At 56.3% G+C, this 22,360-nt stretch overlaps 1 protein-coding gene across 1 annotated transcript in view; it reads right to left on the minus strand.

Annotated features, from left to right (window-relative positions):
• The window catches only part of DNAI1 (dynein axonemal intermediate chain 1), a 292,217-nt gene that overhangs the window by 78,649 nt on the left and 191,208 nt on the right, over positions 1-22,360 (minus strand). Inside the window, exon 20 of the mRNA XM_083155454.1 lies at positions 8,582-8,767. Within this exon, the coding sequence (XP_083011580.1) occupies positions 8,582-8,767 (186 nt within the window). The remainder of the gene's footprint in view (positions 1-8,581; positions 8,768-22,360) is intronic.

Below are 22,360 nucleotides of genomic sequence, written 5' to 3' on the forward strand. Positions count from 1 at the left end.
GTAGTACAGAAGTACATTACACACAGCCCGGGAGGAAGGAGGCCTAGCAGCGGGTAGTACACAGGTACATTACACACAGGCCGGGAGGAAGGAGGCCTAGCAGCGGGTAGTACACAGGTACATTACACACAGCCCGGGAGGAAGGAGACCTAGCAGCGGGTAGTACACAGGTACATTACACACAGGCCGGGAGGAAGGAGGCCTAGCAGCGGGTAGTACACAGGTACATTACACACAGGCCGGGAGGAAGGAGGCCTAGCAGCGGGTAGTACACAGGTACATCACACACAGCCCGGGGGGATGGAGGCCTAGCAGCGGGTAGTACAGAAGTACATTACACACAGCCCGGGAGGAAGGAGGCCTAGCAGCGGGTAGTACACAGGTACATTACACACAGGCCGGGAGGAAGGAGGCCTAGCAGCGGGTAGTACACAGGTACATTACACACAGCCCAGGAGGAAGGAGGCCTAGCAGCGGGTAGTACACAGGTACATCACACACAGCCCGGGAGGAAGGAGACCTAGCAGCGGGTAGTACACAGGTACATCACACACAGCCCGGGAGGAAGGAGACCTAGCAGCGGGTAGTACACAGGTACATCTCACACAGCCCGGGAGGAAGGAGGCCTAGCAGTGGGTAGTAAATAAGTACATTGCACACAGCCCGGGAGGAAGGAGGCCTAGCAGTGGGTAGTACATAAGTACATTGTACACAGCCCGGGAGGAAGGAGGCCTAGCAGCCGGTAGTACACAGGTACATCACACACAGCCCGGGAGGAAGGAGGCCTAGCAGCGGGTAGGACACAGGTACATCACACACAGCCCGGGAGGAAGGAGGCCTAGCAGCAGGTAGTACACAGGTACATTGCACACAGCCCGGGAGGAAGGAGGCCTAGCAGCGGGTAGTACACAGGTACATGACACACAGCCCGGGAGGAAGGAGGCCTAGCAGCAGGTAGTACACAGGTACATTACACACAGCCCGGGAGAAAGGAGGCCTAGCAGCGGGTAGGACACAGGTACATTACATACAGCCCTGGAGGAAGGAGGCCTAGCAGCGGGTAGTACAGAAGTACATTACACACAGCCCGGGAGGAAGGAGGCCTAGCAGCGGGTAGTACACAGGTACATCGCACACAGCCCGGGAGGAAGGAGGCCTAGCAGCGGGTAGTACACAGGTACATTACACACAGGCCGGGAGGAAGGAGGCCTAGCAGCGGGTAGTACACAGGTACATCACACACAGCCCGGGAGGAAGGAGGCCTAGCAGCGGGTTGTACACAGGTACATCGCACACAGCCCGGGAGGAAGGAGGCCTAGCAGCGGGTAGTACACAGGTACATGACACACAGGCCGGGAGGAAGGAGGCCTAGCAGCGGGTAGTACACAGGTACATTACACACAGCCCGGGAGGAAGGAGGCCTAGCAGCGGGTAGTACAGAAGTACATTACACACAGCCCGGGAGGAAGGAGGCCTAGCAGCGGGTAGTACACAGGTACATCGCACACAGCCCGGGAGGAAGGAGGCCTAGCAGCGGGTAGTACACAGGTACATCGCACACAGCCCGGGAGGAAGGAGGCCTAGCAGCGGGTAGTACACAGGTACATCGCACACAGCCTGGGAGGAAGGAGGCCTAGCAGTGGGTAGTACACAGGTACATTACATACAGCCCGGGAGGAAGGAGGCCTAGCAGCGGGTAGTACACAGGTATATCACACACAGCCCGGGAGGAAGGAGGCCTAGCAGCGGGTAGGACACAGGTACATCACACACAGCCCGGGAGGAAGGAGGCCTAGCAGCAGGTAGTACACAGGTACATTGCACACAGCCCGGGAGGAAGGAGGCCTAGCAGCGGGTAGTACACAGGTACATTACACACAGCCCGGGAGAAAGGAGGCCTAGCAGCGGGTAGGACACAGGTACATTACATACAGCCCTGGAGGAAGGAGGCCTAGCAGCGGGTAGTACAGAAGTACATCGCACACAGCCCGGGAGGAAGGAGGCCTAGCAGCGGGTAGTACACAGGTACATTACACACAGCCCGGGAGGAAGGAGGCCTAGCAGCGGGTAGTACAGAAGTACATTACACACAGCCTGGGAGGAAGGAGGCCTAGCAGTGGGTAGTACACAGGTACATTACATACAGCCCGGGAGGAAGGAGGCCTAGCAGCGGGTAGTACACAGGTACATCGCACACAGCCCGGGAGGAAGGAGGCCTAGCAGCGGGTAGTACACAGGTACATCACACACAGCCCGGGAGGAAGGAGGCCTAGCAGCGGGTAGTACACAGGTACATTACACACAGCCCGGGAGGAAGGAGGCCTAGCAGCGGGTAGTACACAGGTACATTACACACAGCCCAGGAGGAAGGAGGCCTAGCAGCGGGTAGTACACAGGTACATCACACACAGCCCGGGAGGAAGGAGGCCTAGCAGCGGGTAGTACAAAGGTACATTACACACAGGCCGGGGGGAAGGAGGCCTAGCAGCGGGTAGTACACAGGTACATTACACACAGCCCAGGAGGAAGGAGGCCTAGCAGCGGGTAGTACACAGGTACATCACACACAGCCCGGGAGGAAGGAGGCCTAGCAGCGGGTAGTACAAAGGTACATTACACACAGGCCGGGAGGAAGTAGGCCTAGCAGCGGGTAGTACACAGGTACATTACACACAGCCCGGGAGGAAGGAGGCCTAGCAGCGGGTAGTACACAGGTACATCACACACAGCCCGGGAGGAAGGAGGCCTAGCAGTGGGTAGTAAATAAGTACATTGCACACAGCCCGGGAGGAAGGAGGCCTAGCAGCGGGTAGTACACAGGTACATCGCACACAGCCCAGGAGGAAGGAGGCCTAGCAGCGGGTAGTACACAGGTACATTGCACACAGCCCGGGAGGAAGGAGGCCTAGCAGCGGGTAGTACACAGGTACATCGCACACAGCCCAGGAGGAAGGAGGCCTAGCAGCGGGTAGTACACAGGTACATCACACACAGCCCGGGAGGAAGGAGGCCTAGCAGCGGGTAGTACACAGGTACATTACACACAGCCCGGGAGGAAGGAGGCCTAGCAGCGGGTAGTACACAGGTACATCTCACACAGCCCGGGAGGAAGGAGGCCTAGCAGCGGGTAGTACACAGGTACATCGCACACAGCCCGGGAGGAAGGAGGCCTAGCAGCGGGAAGTACACAGGTACATTACACACAGCCTGGGAGGAAGGAGACCTAGCAGCGGGTAGTACACAGGTACATTACACACAGGCCGGGAGGAAGGAGGCCTAGCAGCGGGTAGTACACAGGTACATTACACACAGGCCGGGAGGAAGGAGGCCTAGCAGCGGGTAGTACAGAAGTACATTACACACAGCCCGGGAGGAAGGAGGCCTAGCAGCGGGTAGTACACAGGTACATTACACACAGGCCGGGAGGAAGGAGGCCTAGCAGCGGGTAGTACACAGGTACATTACACACAGCCCGGGAGGAAGGAGACCTAGCAGCGGGTAGTACACAGGTACATTACACACAGGCCGGGAGGAAGGAGGCCTAGCAGCGGGTAGTACACAGGTACATTACACACAGGCCGGGAGGAAGGAGGCCTAGCAGCGGGTAGTACACAGGTACATCACACACAGCCCGGGGGGATGGAGGCCTAGCAGCGGGTAGTACAGAAGTACATTACACACAGCCCGGGAGGAAGGAGGCCTAGCAGCGGGTAGTACACAGGTACATTACACACAGGCCGGGAGGAAGGAGGCCTAGCAGCGGGTAGTACACAGGTACATTACACACAGCCCAGGAGGAAGGAGGCCTAGCAGCGGGTAGTACACAGGTACATCACACACAGCCCGGGAGGAAGGAGACCTAGCAGCGGGTAGTACACAGGTACATCACACACAGCCCGGGAGGAAGGAGACCTAGCAGCGGGTAGTACACAGGTACATCTCACACAGCCCGGGAGGAAGGAGGCCTAGCAGTGGGTAGTAAATAAGTACATTGCACACAGCCCGGGAGGAAGGAGGCCTAGCAGTGGGTAGTACATAAGTACATTGTACACAGCCCGGGAGGAAGGAGGCCTAGCAGCCGGTAGTACACAGGTACATCACACACAGCCCGGGAGGAAGGAGGCCTAGCAGCGGGTAGGACACAGGTACATCACACACAGCCCGGGAGGAAGGAGGCCTAGCAGCAGGTAGTACACAGGTACATTGCACACAGCCCGGGAGGAAGGAGGCCTAGCAGTGGGTAGTACACAGGTACATTACATACAGCCCGGGAGGAAGGAGGCCTAGCAGCGGGTAGTACACAGGTACATGACACACAGCCCGGGAGGAAGGAGGCCTAGCAGCGGGTAGTACACAGGTACATTACACACAGCCCGGGAGAAAGGAGGCCTAGCAGCGGGTAGGACACAGGTACATTACATACAGCCCTGGAGGAAGGAGGCCTAGCAGCGGGTAGTACAGAAGTACATTACACACAGCCCGGGAGGAAGGAGGCCTAGCAGCGGGTAGTACACAGGTACATCGCACACAGCCCGGGAGGAAGGAGGCCTAGCAGCGGGTAGTACACAGGTACATTACACACAGGCCGGGAGGAAGGAGGCCTAGCAGCGGGTAGTACACAGGTACATCACACACAGCCCGGGAGGAAGGAGGCCTAGCAGCGGGTTGTACACAGGTACATCGCACACAGCCCGGGAGGAAGGAGGCCTAGCAGCGGGTAGTACACAGGTACATTACACACAGGCCGGGAGGAAGGAGGCCTAGCAGCGGGTAGTACACAGGTACATTACACACAGCCCGGGAGGAAGGAGGCCTAGCAGCGGGTAGTACAGAAGTACATTACACACAGCCCGGGAGGAAGGAGGCCTAGCAGCGGGTAGTACACAGGTACATCGCACACAGCCCGGGAGGAAGGAGGCCTAGCAGCGGGTAGTACACAGGTACATCGCACACAGCCCGGGAGGAAGGAGGCCTAGCAGCGGGTAGTACACAGGTACATCGCACACAGCCTGGGAGGAAGGAGGCCTAGCAGTGGGTAGTACACAGGTACATTACATACAGCCCGGGAGGAAGGAGGCCTAGCAGCGGGTAGTACACAGGTATATCACACACAGCCCGGGAGGAAGGAGGCCTAGCAGCGGGTAGGACACAGGTACATCACACACAGCCCGGGAGGAAGGAGGCCTAGCAGCAGGTAGTACACAGGTACATTGCACACAGCCCGGGAGGAAGGAGGCCTAGCAGCGGGTAGTACACAGGTACATTACACACAGCCCGGGAGAAAGGAGGCCTAGCAGCGGGTAGGACACAGGTACATTACATACAGCCCTGGAGGAAGGAGGCCTAGCAGCGGGTAGTACAGAAGTACATCGCACACAGCCCGGGAGGAAGGAGGCCTAGCAGCGGGTAGTACACAGGTACATTACACACAGCCCGGGAGGAAGGAGGCCTAGCAGCGGGTAGTACAGAAGTACATTACACACAGCCTGGGAGGAAGGAGGCCTAGCAGTGGGTAGTACACAGGTACATTACATACAGCCCGGGAGGAAGGAGGCCTAGCAGCGGGTAGTACACAGGTACATCGCACACAGCCCGGGAGGAAGGAGGCCTAGCAGCGGGTAGTACAGAAGTACATCACACACAGCCCGGGAGGAAGGAGGCCTAGCAGCGGGTAGTACACAGGTACATCACACACAGCCCGGGAGGAAGGAGGCCTAGCAGCGGGTAGTACACAGGTACATTACACACAGCCCGGGAGGAAGGAGGCCTAGCAGCGGGTAGTACACAGGTACATTACACACAGCCCGGGAGGAAGGAGGCCTAGCAGCGGGTAGTACACAGGTACATTACACACAGCCCGGGAGGAAGGAGGCCTAGCAGCGGGTAGTACACAGGTACATTACACACAGCCCAGGAGGAAGGAGGCCTAGCAGCGGGTAGTACAGAAGTACATTACACACAGCCTGGGAGGAAGGAGGCCTAGCAGTGGGTAGTACACAGGTACATTACATACAGCCCGGGAGGAAGGAGGCCTAGCAGCGGGTAGTACACAGGTACATCGCACACAGCCCGGGAGGAAGGAGGCCTAGCAGCGGGTAGTACAGAAGTACATCACACACAGCCCGGGAGGAAGGAGGCCTAGCAGCGGGTAGTACACAGGTACATCACACACAGCCCGGGAGGAAGGAGGCCTAGCAGCGGGTAGTACACAGGTACATTACACACAGCCCGGGAGGAAGGAGGCCTAGCAGCGGGTAGTACACAGGTACATTACACACAGCCCAGGAGGAAGGAGGCCTAGCAGCGGGTAGTACACAGGTACATCACACACAGCCCGGGAGGAAGGAGGCCTAGCAGCGGGTAGTACAAAGGTACATTACACACAGGCCGGGAGGAAGTAGGCCTAGCAGCGGGTAGTACACAGGTACATTACACACAGCCCGGGAGGAAGGAGGCCTAGCAGCGGGTAGTACACAGGTACATCACACACAGCCCGGGAGGAAGGAGGCCTAGCAGCGGGTAGCACACAGGTACATCACACACAGGCCGGGAGGAAGGAGGCCTAGCAGCGGGTAGTACACAGGTACATTAAACACAGCCCGGGAGGATGGAGGCCTAGCAGCAGGTAGTACACAGGTACATTACATACAGCCCAGGAGGAAGGAGGCCTAGCAGTGGGTAGTACATAAGTACATTGTACACAGCCCGGGAGGAAGGAGGCCTAGCAGCCGGTAGTACACAGGTACATCACACACAGCCCGGGAGGAAGGAGGCCTAGCAGCGGGTAGGACACAGGTACATCACACACAGCCCGGGAGGAAGGAGGCCTAGCAGCAGGTAGTACACAGGTACATTGCACACAGCCCGGGAGGAAGGAGGCCTAGCAGCGGGTAGTACACAGGTACATGACACACAGCCCGGGAGGAAGGAGGCCTAGCAGCGGGTAGTACACAGGTACATTACACACAGTCCGGGAGAAAGGAGGCCTAGCAGCGGGTAGGACACAGGTACATTACATACAGCCCTGGAGGAAGGAGGCCTAGCAGCGGGTAGTACAGAAGTACATCACACACAGCCCGGGAGGAAGGAGGCCTAGCAGCGGGTAGTACACAGGTACATCACACACAGCCCGGGAGGAAGGAGGCCTAGCAGCGGGTAGTACACAGGTACATCGCACACAGGCCGGGAGGAAGGAGGCCTAGCAGCGGGTAGTACACAGGTACATCACACACAGCCCGGGAGGAAGGAGGTCTAGCAGCGGGTAGTACACAGGTACATCACACACAGGCCGGGAGGAAGGAGACCTAGCAGCGGGTAGTACACAGGTACATTACATACAGCCCGGGAGGAAGGAGGCCTAGCAGCGGGTAGTACAGAAGTACATTACATACAGCCCGGGAGGAAGGAGGCCTAGCAGCGGGTAGTACACAGGTACATCGCACACAGCCCGGGAGGAAGGAGGCCTAGCAGCGGGTAGTACACAGGTACATCGCACACAGCCCGGGAGGAAGGAGGCCTAGCAGCGGGTAGTACACAGGTACATCGCACACAGCCCGGGAGGAAGGAGGCCTAGCAGCGGGTAGTACACAGGTACATCGCACACAGCCCGGGGGGAAGGAGGCCTAGCAGCGGGTAGTACACAGGTACATTACACACAGCCCGGGAGGAAGGAGGTCTAGCAGCGGGTAGTACACAGGTACATCACACACAGCCCGGGAGGAAGGAGGTCTAGCAGCGGGTAGTACACAGGTACATGACACACAGCCCGGGAGGAAGGAGGCCTAGCAGCGGGTAGTACAGAAGTACATTACACACAGCCCGGGAGGAAGGAGGCCTAGCAGCGGGTAGTACAGAAGTACATGACACACAGCCCGGGAGGAAGGAGGCCTAGCAGCGGGTAGTACACAGGTACATTACACACAGCCCGGGAGGAAGGAGGTCTAGCAGCGGGTAGTACACAGGTACATGACACACAGCCCGGGAGGAAGGAGGTCTAGCAGCGGGTAGTACACAGGTACATCGCACACAGCCCGGGGGGAAGGAGGCCTAGCAGCGGGTAGTACACAGGTACATCGCACACAGCCCGGGGGGAAGGAGGCCTAGCAGCGGGTAGTACAGAAGTACATTACATACAGCCCGGGAGGAAGGAGGCCTAGCAGCGGGTAGTACAGAAGTACATTACATACAGCCCGGGAGGAAGGAGGCCTAGCAGCGGGTAGGACACAGGTACATCGCACACAGCCCGGGAGGAAGGAGGTCTAGCAGCGGGTAGCACACAGGTACATTACACACAGCCCGGGAGGAAGGAGACCTAGCAGCGGGTAGTACACAGGTACATCACACACAGCCCGGGAGGAAGGAGGTCTAGCAGCGGGTAGCACACAGGTACATCGCACACAGCCCGGGAGGAAGGAGGCCTAGCAGCGGGTAGTACAGAAGTACATTACACACAGCCCGGGAGGAAGGAGACCTAGCAGCGGGTAGTACAGAAGTACATTACACACAGCCCGGGAGGAAGGAGACCTAGCAGCGGGTAGTACAGAAGTACATTACACACAGGTATAGTGAGCTCAGAACGTACCTTTGGCATTTTGCGCAGGTTCGGAGACAGCTTCAGGCACGTCACATGTCCACGATCATCTCCAACGTTAATTACTGGGTACACAGGATTGAACTCAATGTGAGTCAGTTTGGTTTTCTTCTTAGCCACAATGGCCTGCTGACAGAGAGCCTCATACTTATTCACAGACAAGTCATAGACGTGCACCTGAGAGGGGAGGAAACGCAGAGTGAGTGCGGGACGCTGGTGCTTACTACACACTACAGGGGACACAAACAGAAGACACACACTTGACACTACAGGGGACACACTACAGGGGACACACACATGTGACACTACAGGGGATACAATCAGAAGGACACACACGTGACACTACAGGGGACACAAACAGAAGACACACTACAGAACACACACACGTGACACTACAGGTGATACAATCAGAAGACACACACACGTGACACTACAGGGGACACACTACAGGGGGACACATACACGTGACACTACAGGGGACACACACAGAAGACACACACACACGTGACACTACAGGGGACACACTACAGGGGACACAAACAGAAGACACACACACACGTGACACTACAGGGGACACACTACAGGGGACACACACATGTGACACTACAGGGGATACAATCAGAAGACACACACGTGACACTACAGGGGACACACTACAGGGGACACACACATGTGACACTACAGGGGACACAAACAGAAGACACACACACACACACACACGTGACACTACTACAGGGGACACACTACAGGGGACACACACATGTGACACTACAGGGGACACACACATGTGACACTACAGAGGATACAATCAGAAGACACACTACAGGTGACCCTACAGTGGATACAATCAGGGGACACACTACAGGGGATACAATCAGAAAGACACACACATGACACTACAGGGGACACAAACAGAAGACACACTACAGGACACACACACACACGTGACACTACAGGTGATACAATCAGAAGACACACTATAGGAGACACAATCAGAGGACACACACACACGTGACACTACAGGGGACACAATCAGAAGGCACACACACATGTGACACTACTGGGGATACAATCAGAAGGCACACTACAGGGGACACTACAGGGGACACAATCAGAAGACACACACACAAGACACTACAGGCGACACAATCAAAAGACACACACACATGTGACACTACAGGGGACAAACGTGGGACGCACTACAGGGGACACAATCAGAAGGTACACACATGTGACACTACGGGGGACACAATCAGAAGGCACACACGTGACACTACAGGTCACACAATCAAAAGACACACACATATTACACTACAGGTCACACAATCAGAAGACACACACATATGACACTACAGATCACACAATCAGAAGACACACACATATGACACTACAGGGGACACAATCAGGTGACACAACAGGGGACACAATCAGGTGACACAATCAGAAGGCACGCGTGACACACTACAGGTCCCACAATCAAAAGACACACTGCAGGGGACACACTACACTACACACTACAGGGGATACAATCAGAAGACACACACAGATGACACTACTGGGGACACAATCAGAAGACACACATGTGACACACTACAGGGGGGACACAATCAGAAGACACACATGTGACACACTATGACACACTACAGGGGACACAATCAGACAAACATGTGACACTACAGGTGACAATCAGAAGACACACTACAGGTGACACAATCAGAAGACACACATATGACACACTACAGTTGTATTATTTATACAAATGTTAAACATATATCAGGCTGTATAAGAACCAGACAAGCCGTGTGACTCCTCCATCAACCACGATTTGCTGCCACAACTGCAAAACCTGTGGCGGAACATCACAGGACACGTCAGGAACACGGATGTTCCTGTTACCCTACAGCAGGGGTGAGGAACCTTTTTTGTGCCAAGGGCCGTTTGTATGGGGAAAAAAATCCTTGGGGGGCCATATGTAAAAATTTCTCTTACAAATTGTCCTGCTGCAGCCATTTCACGCTCTGGCGGCTGCCACTGAATAGGACTGACAGTCTCCGGCTGCTGTTAATTAAGAGGAATCTCGCAAGAACTACCAACTTCTTGCGAGAATTCCCCTGTACTTGACTCCCGGTAAAGGGTGGGAGGGCCACTCAAACCGGCTACGGGGGCCGCATACGGCCCCAGGGCCTGAGGTTCCCCACCCCTGCCCTACAGGATGGATGCGTAGCCCCCTCTTGTGCCTGCTGGGTATGTAGTACCACAATGACATGGCCCATACTGGCAGTGATAGCCTAATTGTGTTACCATGCGACGCTATTCATGTACACACAGAATCGGGCTCATTACACTGATAAGTTATGTTACATCGGCTGCATGTCCGGGGATAGTGCAGAGAGTCACGCTGGGAAAGGGGGATGGCTGCTCAGCGGTGCGAGCAAGGTGACAGATGGACAGAGGACGTGGCGTATTGTGAGATAATCTGCATTATTCCACATGCACAAGCTCTGGCCTGGATTATACACTCAGGAAATAGAATACCAGGACGGACAGTCTGCAGGGTAACATGCACAAAGGTATCGTCTCCTTCTGTCACATAGTAATGGATTCATCAGTGCGCGTATCCAGGAAACAGGTGACAATATATTATCATTCCAATTAATTCCCTGCGCTACATTCCACATTAATAAGCTGTCAGCAAAGTGTCACTGCGATGGGTCTCAGCAATCAGAACAGTCTAGGTTAGGAAGCAGAACATCCTCACACAATGATCCCAGACAGCAATCCTGACGCTATGCTCCCACACAGCCATCCTGATGCTAAGCTCCCAGACAGCAATCCTGAGGGCCTGACGCTATGCTCCCAGACAGCCATCCTGATGCTATGCTCCCAGACAGCCATCCTGACACTATGCTCCCAGACAGCAATCCTGACACTATGCTCCCAGACAGCTATCCTGACACTATGCTCCCAGACAGCCATCCTGACACTATGCTCCCAGACAGCCATCCTGACACTATGCTCCCAGACAGCAATCCTGACACTAAGCTCCCAGACAGCCATCCTGACACTATGCTCCCAGACAGCAATCCTGACACTATGCTCCCAGACAGCAATCCTGACACTATGCTCCCAGACAGCCATCCTGAGGGCCTGACACTATGCTCCCAGACAGCAATCCTGACACTATGCTCCCAGACAGCAATCCTGAGGGCCTGACGCTATGCTCCCAGACAGCCATCCTGACACTATGCTCCCAGACAGCCATCCTGACACTATGCTCCCAGACAGCCATCCTGACACTATGCTCCCAGACAGCCATCCTGAGGGCCTGACACTATGCTCCCAGACAGCCATCCTGAGGGCCTGACACTATGCTCCCAGACAGCCATCCTGATGCTATGCTCCCAGACAGCCATCCTGACACTATGCTCCCAGACAGCAATCCTGACGCTATGCTCCCAGACAGCCATCCTGACGCTATGCTCCCAGACAGCCATCCTGACGCTATGCTCCCAGACAGCCATCCTGACGCTATGCTCCCAGACAGCCATCCTGACGCTATGCTCCCAGACAGCCATCCTGATGCTATGCTCCCAGACAGCCATCCTGATGCTATGCTCCCAGACAGCCATCCTGCCACTATGCTCCCAGACAGCCATCCTCACACTATGCTCCCAGACAGCCATCCTCACACTATGCTCCCAGACAGCCATCCTCACACTATGCTCCCAGACAGCCATCCTGATGCTATGCTCCGAGACAGCCATCCTGATGCTATGCTCCCAGACAGCAATCCTGACACTATGCTCCCAGACAGCAATCCTGTGGGCCTGACGCTATGCTCCCAGACAGCCATCCTGATGCTATGCTCACAGACAGCCATCCTGACACTATGCTCCCAGACAGCCATCCTGACACTATGCTCCCAGACAGCCATCCTGATGCTATGCTCCCAGACAGCAATCCTGAGGGCCTGACGCTATGCTCCTAGACAGCCATCCTGATGCTATGCTCCCAGACAGCCATTATGATGCTATGCTCCCAGACAGCCATCCTGATGCTATGCTCCCAGACAGCCATCCTGACGCTATGCTCCCAGACAGGATTGCTGTCTGGGAGCATAGCATCAGGATGGCTGTCTGGGAGCATAGCATCAGGATGGCTGTCTGGGAGCATAGCATCAGGATGGCTGTCTGGGAGCATAGTGTCAGGATGGCTGTCTGGGAGCATAGTGTCAGGATGGCTGTCTGGGAGCATAGCATCAGGATGGCTGTCTGGAAGCATAGTGTGAGGATGGCTGTCTAGGAGCATAGTGTCAGGATTGCTGTCTGGGAGCATAGCATCCGGATGGCTGACACTATGCTCCTAGACAGCCATCCTCACACTATGCTCCCAGACAGCCATCCTGATGCTATGCTCCCAGACAGCCATCCTGACACTATGCTCCCAGACAGCAATCCTGACGCTATGCTCCCAGACAGCCATCCTGATGCTATGCTCCCAGACAGCCATCCTGATGCTATGCTCCCAGACAGCCATCCTGATGCTATGCTCCCAGACAGCCATCCTGCCACTATGCTCCCAGACAGCCATCCTCACACTATGCTCCCAGACAGCCATCCTCACACTATGCTCCCAGACAGCCATCCTCACACTATGCTCCCAGACAGCCATCCTGATGCTATGCTCCCAGACAGCCATCCTGCCGCTATGCTCCCAGACAGTCATCCTGATGCTATGCCCCTAGACAGCCATCCTCACACTATGCTCCCAGACAGCCATCCTGATACTATGCTCCCAGACAGCCATCCTGATGCTATGCTCCCAGACAGCCATCCTGACACTATGCTCCCAGACAGCAATCCTGAGGGCCTGACACTATGCTCCCAGACAGCCATCCTGACATTATGCTCCCAGACAGCCATCCTGACACTATGCTCCCAGACAGCCATCCTGAGGGCCTGACGCTATGCTCCCAGACAGCAATCCTGACACTATGCTCCCAGACAGCAATCCTGAGGGCCTGACGCTATGCTCCCAGACAGCCATCCTGACACTATGCTCCCAGACAGCAATCCCGAGGGCCTGACGCTATGCTTCCAGACAGCAATCCTGAGGGCCTGACGCTATGCTCCCAGACAGCAATCCTGACGCTATGCTCCCAGACAGCCATCCTGACGCTATGCTCCCAGACAGCCATCCTGACGCTATGCTCCCAGACAGCCATCCTGACGCTATGCTCCCAGACAGCCATCCTGACGCTATGCTCCCAGACAGCCATCCTGATGCTATGCTCCCAGACAGCCATCCTGATGCTATGCTCCCAGACAGCCATCCTGCCACTATGCTCCCAGACAGCCATCCTCACACTATGCTCCCAGACAGCCATCCTCACACTATGCTCCCAGACAGCCATCCTCACACTATGCTCCCAGACAGCCATCCTGATGCTATGCTCCGAGACAGCCATCCTGATGCTATGCTCCCAGACAGCAATCCTGTGGGCCTGACGCTATGCTCCCAGACAGCCATCCTGATGCTATGCTCACAGACAGCCATCCTGACACTATGCTCCCAGACAGCCATCCTGACACTATGCTCCCAGACAGCCATCCTGATGCTATGCTCCCAGACAGCAATCCAGAGGGCCTGACGCTATGCTCCTAGACAGCCATCCTGATGCTATGCTCCCAGACAGCCATTATGATGCTATGCTCCCAGACAGCCATCCTGATGCTATGCTCCCAGACAGCCATCCTGATGCTATGCTCCCAGACAGCCATCCTGACGCTATGCTCTCAGACAGGATTGCTGTCTGGGAGCATAGCATCAGGATGGCTGTCTGGGAGCATAGCATCAGGATGGCTGTCTGGGAGCATAGCGTCAGGATGGCTGTCTGGGAGCATAGCGTCAGGATGGCTGTCTGGGAGCATAGTGTCAGGATGGCTGTCTGGGAGCATAGCATCAGGATGGCTGTCTGGAAGCATAGTGTGAGGATGGCTGTCTAGGAGCATAGTGTCAGGATTGCTGTCTGGGAGCATAGCATCCGGATGGCTGACACTATGCTCCTAGACAGCCATCCTCACACTATGCTCCCAGACAGCCATCCTGATGCTATGCTCCCAGACAGCCATCCTGACACTATGCTCCCAGACAGCAATCCTGACGCTATGCTCCCAGACAGCCATCCTGATGCTATGCTCCCAGACAGCCATCCTGATGCTATGCTCCCAGACAGCCATCCTGCCACTATGCTCCCAGACAGCCATCCTCACACTATGCTCCCAGACAGCCATCCTGATGCTATGCTCCCAGACAGCCATCCTGCCGCTATGCTCCCAGACAGTCATCCTGATGCTATGCCCCTAGACAGCCATCCTCACACTATGCTCCCAGACAGCCATCCTGATACTATGCTCCCAGACAGCCATCCTGATGCTATGCTCCCAGACAGCCATCCTGACACTATGCTCCCAGACAGCAATCCTGAGGGCCTGACACTATGCTCCCAGACAGCCATCCTGACATTATGCTCCCAGACAGCCATCCTGACACTATGCTCCCAGACAGCCATCCTGAGGGCCTGACGCTATGCTCCCAGACAGCAATCCTGACACTATGCTCCCAGACAGCAATCCTGAGGGCCTGACGCTATGCTCCCAGACAGCCATCCTGACACTATGCTCCCAGACAGCAATCCCGAGGGCCTGACGCTATGCTTCCAGACAGCAATCCTGAGGGCCTGACGCTATGCTCCCAGACAGCAATCCTGACACTATGCTCCCAGACAGCAATCCTGAGGGCCTGACGCTATGCTCCCAGACAGCAATCCTGAGGGCCTGATGCTATGCTCCCAGACAGCCATCCTGACACTAAGCTCCCAGACAGCAATCCTGATGCTATGCTCCCAGACAGCCATCCTCACACTATGCTCCCAGACAGCCATCCTGACACTAGGCTCCCAGACAGCCATCCTGACACTAGGCTCCCAGACAGCAATCCTGAGGGCCTGACGCTATGCTCCCAGACAGCCATCCTGATGCTATGCTCCCAGACAGCCATCCTGACACTAGGCTCCCAGACAGCCATCCTGACACTAGGCTCCCAGACAGCCATCCTGACACTAGGCTCCCAGACAGCCATCCTGACACTAGGCTCCCAGACAGCCATCCTGATGCTATGCTCCCAGACAGCCATCCTGAGGGCCTGACGCTATGCTCCCAGACAGCCATCCTGATGCTATGCTCCCAGACAGCCATCCTCACACTATGCTCCCAGATACCATCCTCACACTATGCTCCCAGACAGCCATCCTGATGCTATGCTCCCAGACAGCCATCCTGATGCTATGCTCCCAGACAGCCATCCTGATGCTATGCTCCCAGACAGCCATCCTGACACTATGCTCCCAGACAGCCATCCTGACACTATGCTCCCAGACAGCCATCCTGACACTATGCTCCCAGACAGCAATCCTGAGGGCCTGATGCTATGCTCCCAGACAGCCATCCTAACACTAAGCTCCCAGACAGCAATCCTGAGGGCCTGACGCTATGCTCCCAGACAGCCATCCTGACACTAAGCTCCCTGACAGCAATCCTGCCGCTATGCTCCCAGACAGCCATCCTGCCGCTATGCTCCCAGACAGCCATCCTGCCGCTATGCTCCCAGACAGCCATCCTGCCGCTATGCTCCCAGACAGCCATCCTGCCGCTATGCTCCCAGACAGCCATCCTGCCGCTATGCTCCCAGACAGCCATCCTGCCGCTATGCTCCCAGACAGCCATCCTGACGCTATGCTCCCAGACAGCCATCCTGACGCTATGCTCCCAGACAGCCATCCTGACGCTATGCTCCCAGACAGCCATCCTGACGCTATGCTCCCAGACAGCCATCCTGACGCTATGCTCCCAGACAGCCATCCTGACGCTATGCTCCCAGACAGCCATCCTGATGCTATGCTCCCAGACAGCCATCCTGACGCTATGCTCCCAGACAGCCATCCTGACGCTATGCTCCCAGACAGCCATCCTGACGCTATGCTCCCAGACAGCCATCCTGACGCTATGCTCCCAGACAGCCATCCTGACGCTATGCTCCCAGACAGCCATCCTGACGCTATGCTCCCAGACAGCCATCCTGACGCTATGCTCCCAGACAGCCATCCTGACGCTATGCTCCCAGACAGCCATCCTGACGCTATGCTCCCAGACAGCCATCCTGACGCTATGCTCCCAGACAGCCATCCTGACGCTATGCTCCCAGACAGCCATCCTGACGCTATGCTCCCAGACAGCCATCCTGACGCTATGCTCCCAGACAGCCATCCTGACGCTATGCTCCCAGACAGCAATCCTGACACTATGCTCCCAGACAGCAATCCTGAGGACCTGACACTATGCTCCCAGACAGCCATCCTGATGCTATGCTCCCAGACAGCCATCCTGACGCTATGCTCCCAGACAGCCATCCTGACGCTATGCTCCCAGACAGCCATCCTGACGCTATGCTCCCAGACAGCCATCCTGACGCTATGCTCCCAGACAGCCATCCTGACGCTATGCTCCCAGACAGCCATCCTGACGCTATGCTCCCAGACAGCCATCCTGACGCTATGCTCCCAGACAGCAATCCTGACACTATGCTCCCAGACAGCAATCCTGAGGACCTGACACTATGCTCCCAGACAGCCATCCTGATGCTATGCTCCCAGACAGCCATCCTGACGCTATGCTCCCAGACAGCCATCCTGACGCTATGCTCCCAGACAGCCATCCTGACGCTATGCTCCCAGACAGCCATCCTGATGCTATGCTCCCAGACAGCCATCCTGATGCTATGCTCCCAGACAGCCATCCTGACGCTATGCTCCCAGACAGCCATCCTGACACTATGCTCCCAGACAGCCATCCTGACACTATGCTCCCAGACAGCCATCCTGACACTTTGCTCCCAGACAGCCATCCTGACACTATGCTCCCAGACAGCAATCCTGAGGGCCTGACGCTATGCTCCCAGACAGCCATCCTGACACTATGCTCCCAGACAGCAATCCCGAGGGCCTGACGCTATGCTCCCAGACAGCAATCCTGAGGGCCTGACGCTATGCTCCCAGACAGCAATCCTGACACTATGCTCCCAGACAGCAATTCTGAGGGCCTGACGCTATGCTCACACACAGCCATCCAGACACTATGCTCCCAGACAGCAATCCCGAGGGCCAGACGCTATGCTCCCAGACAGCAATCCTGAGGGCCTGACGCTATTCTCCCAGACAGCCATCCTGACACTAAGCTCCCAGACAGCAATCCTGAGGGCCTGACGCTATGCTCCCAGACAGCCATCCTGATGCTATGCTCCCAGACAGCCATCCTGACACTATGCTCCCAGACAGCCATCCTGACACTATGCTCCCAGACAGCCATCCTCACACTATGCTCCCAGACAGCCATCCTGATGCTATGCTCCCAGACAGCCATCCTGACACTAGGCTCCCAGACAGCCAGCCTCACACTATGCTCCCAGACAGCCATCCTGATGCTATGCTCCCAGACAGCCATCCTCACACTATGCTCCCAGATACCATCCTCACACTATGCTCCCAGACAGCCATCCTGATGCTATGCTCCCAGACAGCCATCCTGATGCTATGCTCCCAGACAGCCATCCTGATGCTATGCTCCCAGACAGCCATCCTGATGCTATGCTCCCAGACAGCCATCCTGATGCTATGCTCCCAGACAGCCATCCTGACACTATGCTCCCAGACAGCAATCCTGACACTATGCTCCCAGACAGCCATCCTGACACTATGCTCCCAGACAGCAATCCTGAGGGCCTGATGCTATGCTCCCAGACAGCCATCCTGACACTAAGCTCCCAGACAGCAATCCTGAGGGCCTGACGCTATGCTCCCAGACAGCCATCCTGACACTAAGCTCCCTGACAGCAATCCTGAGGGCCCGACGCTATGCTCCCAGACAGCCATCCTGACACTATGCTCCCAGACAGCCATCCTGACACTATGCTCCCAGACAGCCATCCTGACACTATGCTCCCAGACAGCCATCCTGACACTATGCTCCCAGACAGCAATCCTGAGGGCCTGACGCTATGCTCCCAGACAGCCATCCTGACGCTATGCTCCCAGACAGCCATCCTGACGCTATGCTCCCAGACAGCCATCCTGACGCTATGCTCCCAGACAGCCATCCTGACTCTATGCTCCCAGACAGCCATCCTGACACTATGCTCCCAGACAGCCATCCTGACACTATGCTCCCAGACAGCCATCCTGACACTATTCTCCCAGACAGCAATCCTGAGGGCCTGACGCTATGCTCCCAGACAGCAATCCTGACACTAAGCTCCCAGGCAGCAATCCTGAGGGCCTGACGCTATGCTCCCAGACAGCATCCTGATGCTATGCTCCCAGACAGCCATCCTGACACTAAGCTCCCAGACAGCCATCCTCACAGTATGCTCCCAGACAGCCATCCTCACACTATGCTCCCAGACAGCCATCCTGACACTATGCTCCCAGACAGCCATCCTGACGCTATGCTCCCAGACAGCCATCCTGACGCTATGCTCCCAGACAGCCATCCTGACGCTATGCTCCCAGACAGCCATCCTGCCACTATGCTCCCAGACAGCCATCCTGATGCTATGCTCCCAGACAGCCATCCTGCCACTATGCTCCCAGACAGCCATCCTGCCACTATGCTTCCAGACAGCCATCCTGCCGCTATGCTCCCAGACAGCCATCCTGATGCTATGCTCCCAGACAGCCATCCTGATGCTATGCTCCCAGACAGCCATCCTGACACTATGCTCCCAGACAGCAATCCTGAGGACCTGACACTATGCTCCCAGACAGCCATCCTGACACTATGCTCCCAGACAGCCATCCTGACACTATGCTCCCAGACAGCCATCCTCACACTATGCTCCCAGACAGCCATCCTGATGCTATGCTTCCAGACAGCAATCCTGACACTATGCTCCCAGACAGCCATCCTGACACTATGCTCCCAGACAGCCATCCTCACACTATGCTCCCAGACAGCCATCCTGATGCTATGCTTCCAGACAGCCATCCTGATGCTATGCTCCCAGACAGCCATCCTGATGCTATGCTCCCAGACAGCCATCCTGACACTATGCTCCCAGACAGCAATCCTGAGGGCCTGACACTATGCTCCCAGACAGCCATCCTGACACTATGCTCCCAGACAGCCATCCTGACACTATGCTCCCAGACAGCCATCCTGAGGGCCTGACGCTATGCTCCCAGACAGCAATCCTGACACTATGCTCCCAGACAGCAATCCTGAGGGCCTGACGCTATGCTCCCAGACAGCCATCCTGACACTATGCTCCCAGACAGCAATCCCGAGGGCCTGACGCTATGCTCCCAGACAGCAATCCTGAGGGCCTGACGCTATGCTCCCAGACAGCAATCCTGACACTATGCTCCCAGACAGCAATCCTGAGGGCCTGACGCTATGCTCCCAGACAGCCATCCTGACACTATGCTCCCAGACAGCAATCCCGAGGGCCAGACGCTATGCTCCCAGACAGCAATCCTGAGGGCCTGACGCTATGCTCCCAGACAGCCATCCTGACACTAAGCTCCCAGACAGCAATCCTGAGGGCCTGACGCTATGCTCCCAGACAGCCATCCTGATGCTATGCTCCCAGACAGCCATCCTGACACTATGCTCCCAGACAGCCATCCTCACACTATGCTCCCAGACAGCCATCCTGATGCTATGCTCCCAGACAGCCATCCTGACACTAGGCTCCCAGACAGCCAGCCTCACACTATGCTCCCAGACAGCCATCCTCACACTATGCTCCCAGACAGCCATCCTAACACTATGCTCCCAGACAGCCATCCTGACACTATGCTCCCAGACAGCCATCCTGACACTAAGCTCCCAGACATCAATCCTGAGGGCCTGACGCTATGCTCCCAGACAGCCATCCTGATGCTATGCTCCCAGACAGCCATCCTGACACTATGCTCCCAGACAGCCATCCTGACACTATGCTCCCAGACAGCCATCCTGACACTAAGCTCCCAGACATCAATCCTGAGGGCCTGACGCTATGCTCCCAGACAGCAATCCTGAGGGCCTGACGCTATGCTCCCAGACAGCCATCCTGACACTATGCTCCCAGACAGCAATCCTGACACTATGCTCCCAGACAGCAATCCTGACACTATGCTCCCAGACAGCAATCCTGACACTATGCTCCCAGTCAGCAATCCTGAGGGCCTAACACTATGCTCCCAGACAGCCATCCTGACACTATGCTCCCAGACAGCCATTCTGACACTAAGCTCCCAGACAGCAATCCTGAGGGCCTGACGCTATGCTCCCAGACAGCCATCCTGATGCTATGCTCCCAGACAGCCATCCTCACACTATGCTCCCAGACAGCCATCCTGATGCTATGCTCCCAGACAGCCATCCTGAGGGCCTGACGCTATGCTCCCAGACAGCCATCCTGATGCTATGCTCCCAGACAGCCATCCTCACACTATGCTCCCAGACAGCCATCCTCACACTATGCTCCCAGACAGCCATCCTGATGCTATGCTCCCAGACAGCCATCCTGACACTATGCTCCCAGACAGCCATCCTGACACTATGCTCCCAGACAGCCATCCTCACACTATGCTCCCAGACAGCCATCCTGACACTATGCTCCCAGACAGCAATCCTGAGGGCCTGACGCTATGCTCCCAGACAGCAATCCTGACACTAAGCTCCCAGACAGCAATCCTGAGGGCCTGACGCTATGCTCCCAGACAGCCATCCTGATGCTATGCTCCCAGATAGCCATCCTGACACTAAGCTCCCAGACAGCCATCCTGACACTAAGCTCCCAGACAGCCATCCTCACACTATGCTCCCAGACAGCCATCCTGATGCTATGCTCCCAGACAGCCATCCTGACGCTATGCTCCCAGACAGCCATCCTGACGCTATGCTCCCAGACAGCCATCCTGACGCTATGCTCCCAGACAGCCATCCTGATGCTATGCTCCCAGACAGCCATCCTGATGCTATGCTCCCAGACAGCCATCCTGACGCTATGCTCCCAGACAGCTATCCTGATGCTATGCTCCCAGACAGCCATCCTGACACTATGCTCCCAGACAGCCATCCTGATGCTATGCTCCCAGACAGCCATCCTGACACTAAGCTCCCAGACAGCCATCCTCACACTATGCTCCCAGACAGCCATCATGATGCTATGCTCCCAGACAGCCATCCTGACACTAAGCTCCCAGACAGACATCCTCACACTATGCTCCCAGACAGCCATCCTGATGCTATGCTCCCAGACAGCCATCCTGACACTATGCTCCCAGACAGCAATCCTGAGGGCCTGACGCTATGCTCCCAGACAGCAATCCTGAGGGCCTGACGCTATGCTCCCAGACAGCCATCCTGACACTATGCTCCCAGACAGCAATCCTGACACTATGCTCCCAGTCAGCAATCCTGAGGGCCTAACACTATGCTCCCAGACAGCCATCCTGATACTATGCTCCCAGACAGCAATCCTAAGGGCCTAACACTATGCTCCCAGACAGCCATCCTGATACTATGCTCCCAGACAGCCATCCTGACACTATGCTCCCAGACAGCCATCCTGATGCTATGCTCCCAGACAGCCATCCTGATGCTATGCTCCCAGACAGCCATCCTGATACTATGCTCCCAGAGCATGCTCCCAGACAGCCATCCTGATACT

Source organism: Crinia signifera, chromosome 1 (assembly GCF_055691185.1).
Source record: "Crinia signifera chromosome 1, ASM5569118v1, whole genome shotgun sequence".
Taxonomy (NCBI): domain Eukaryota; kingdom Metazoa; phylum Chordata; class Amphibia; order Anura; family Myobatrachidae; genus Crinia; species Crinia signifera.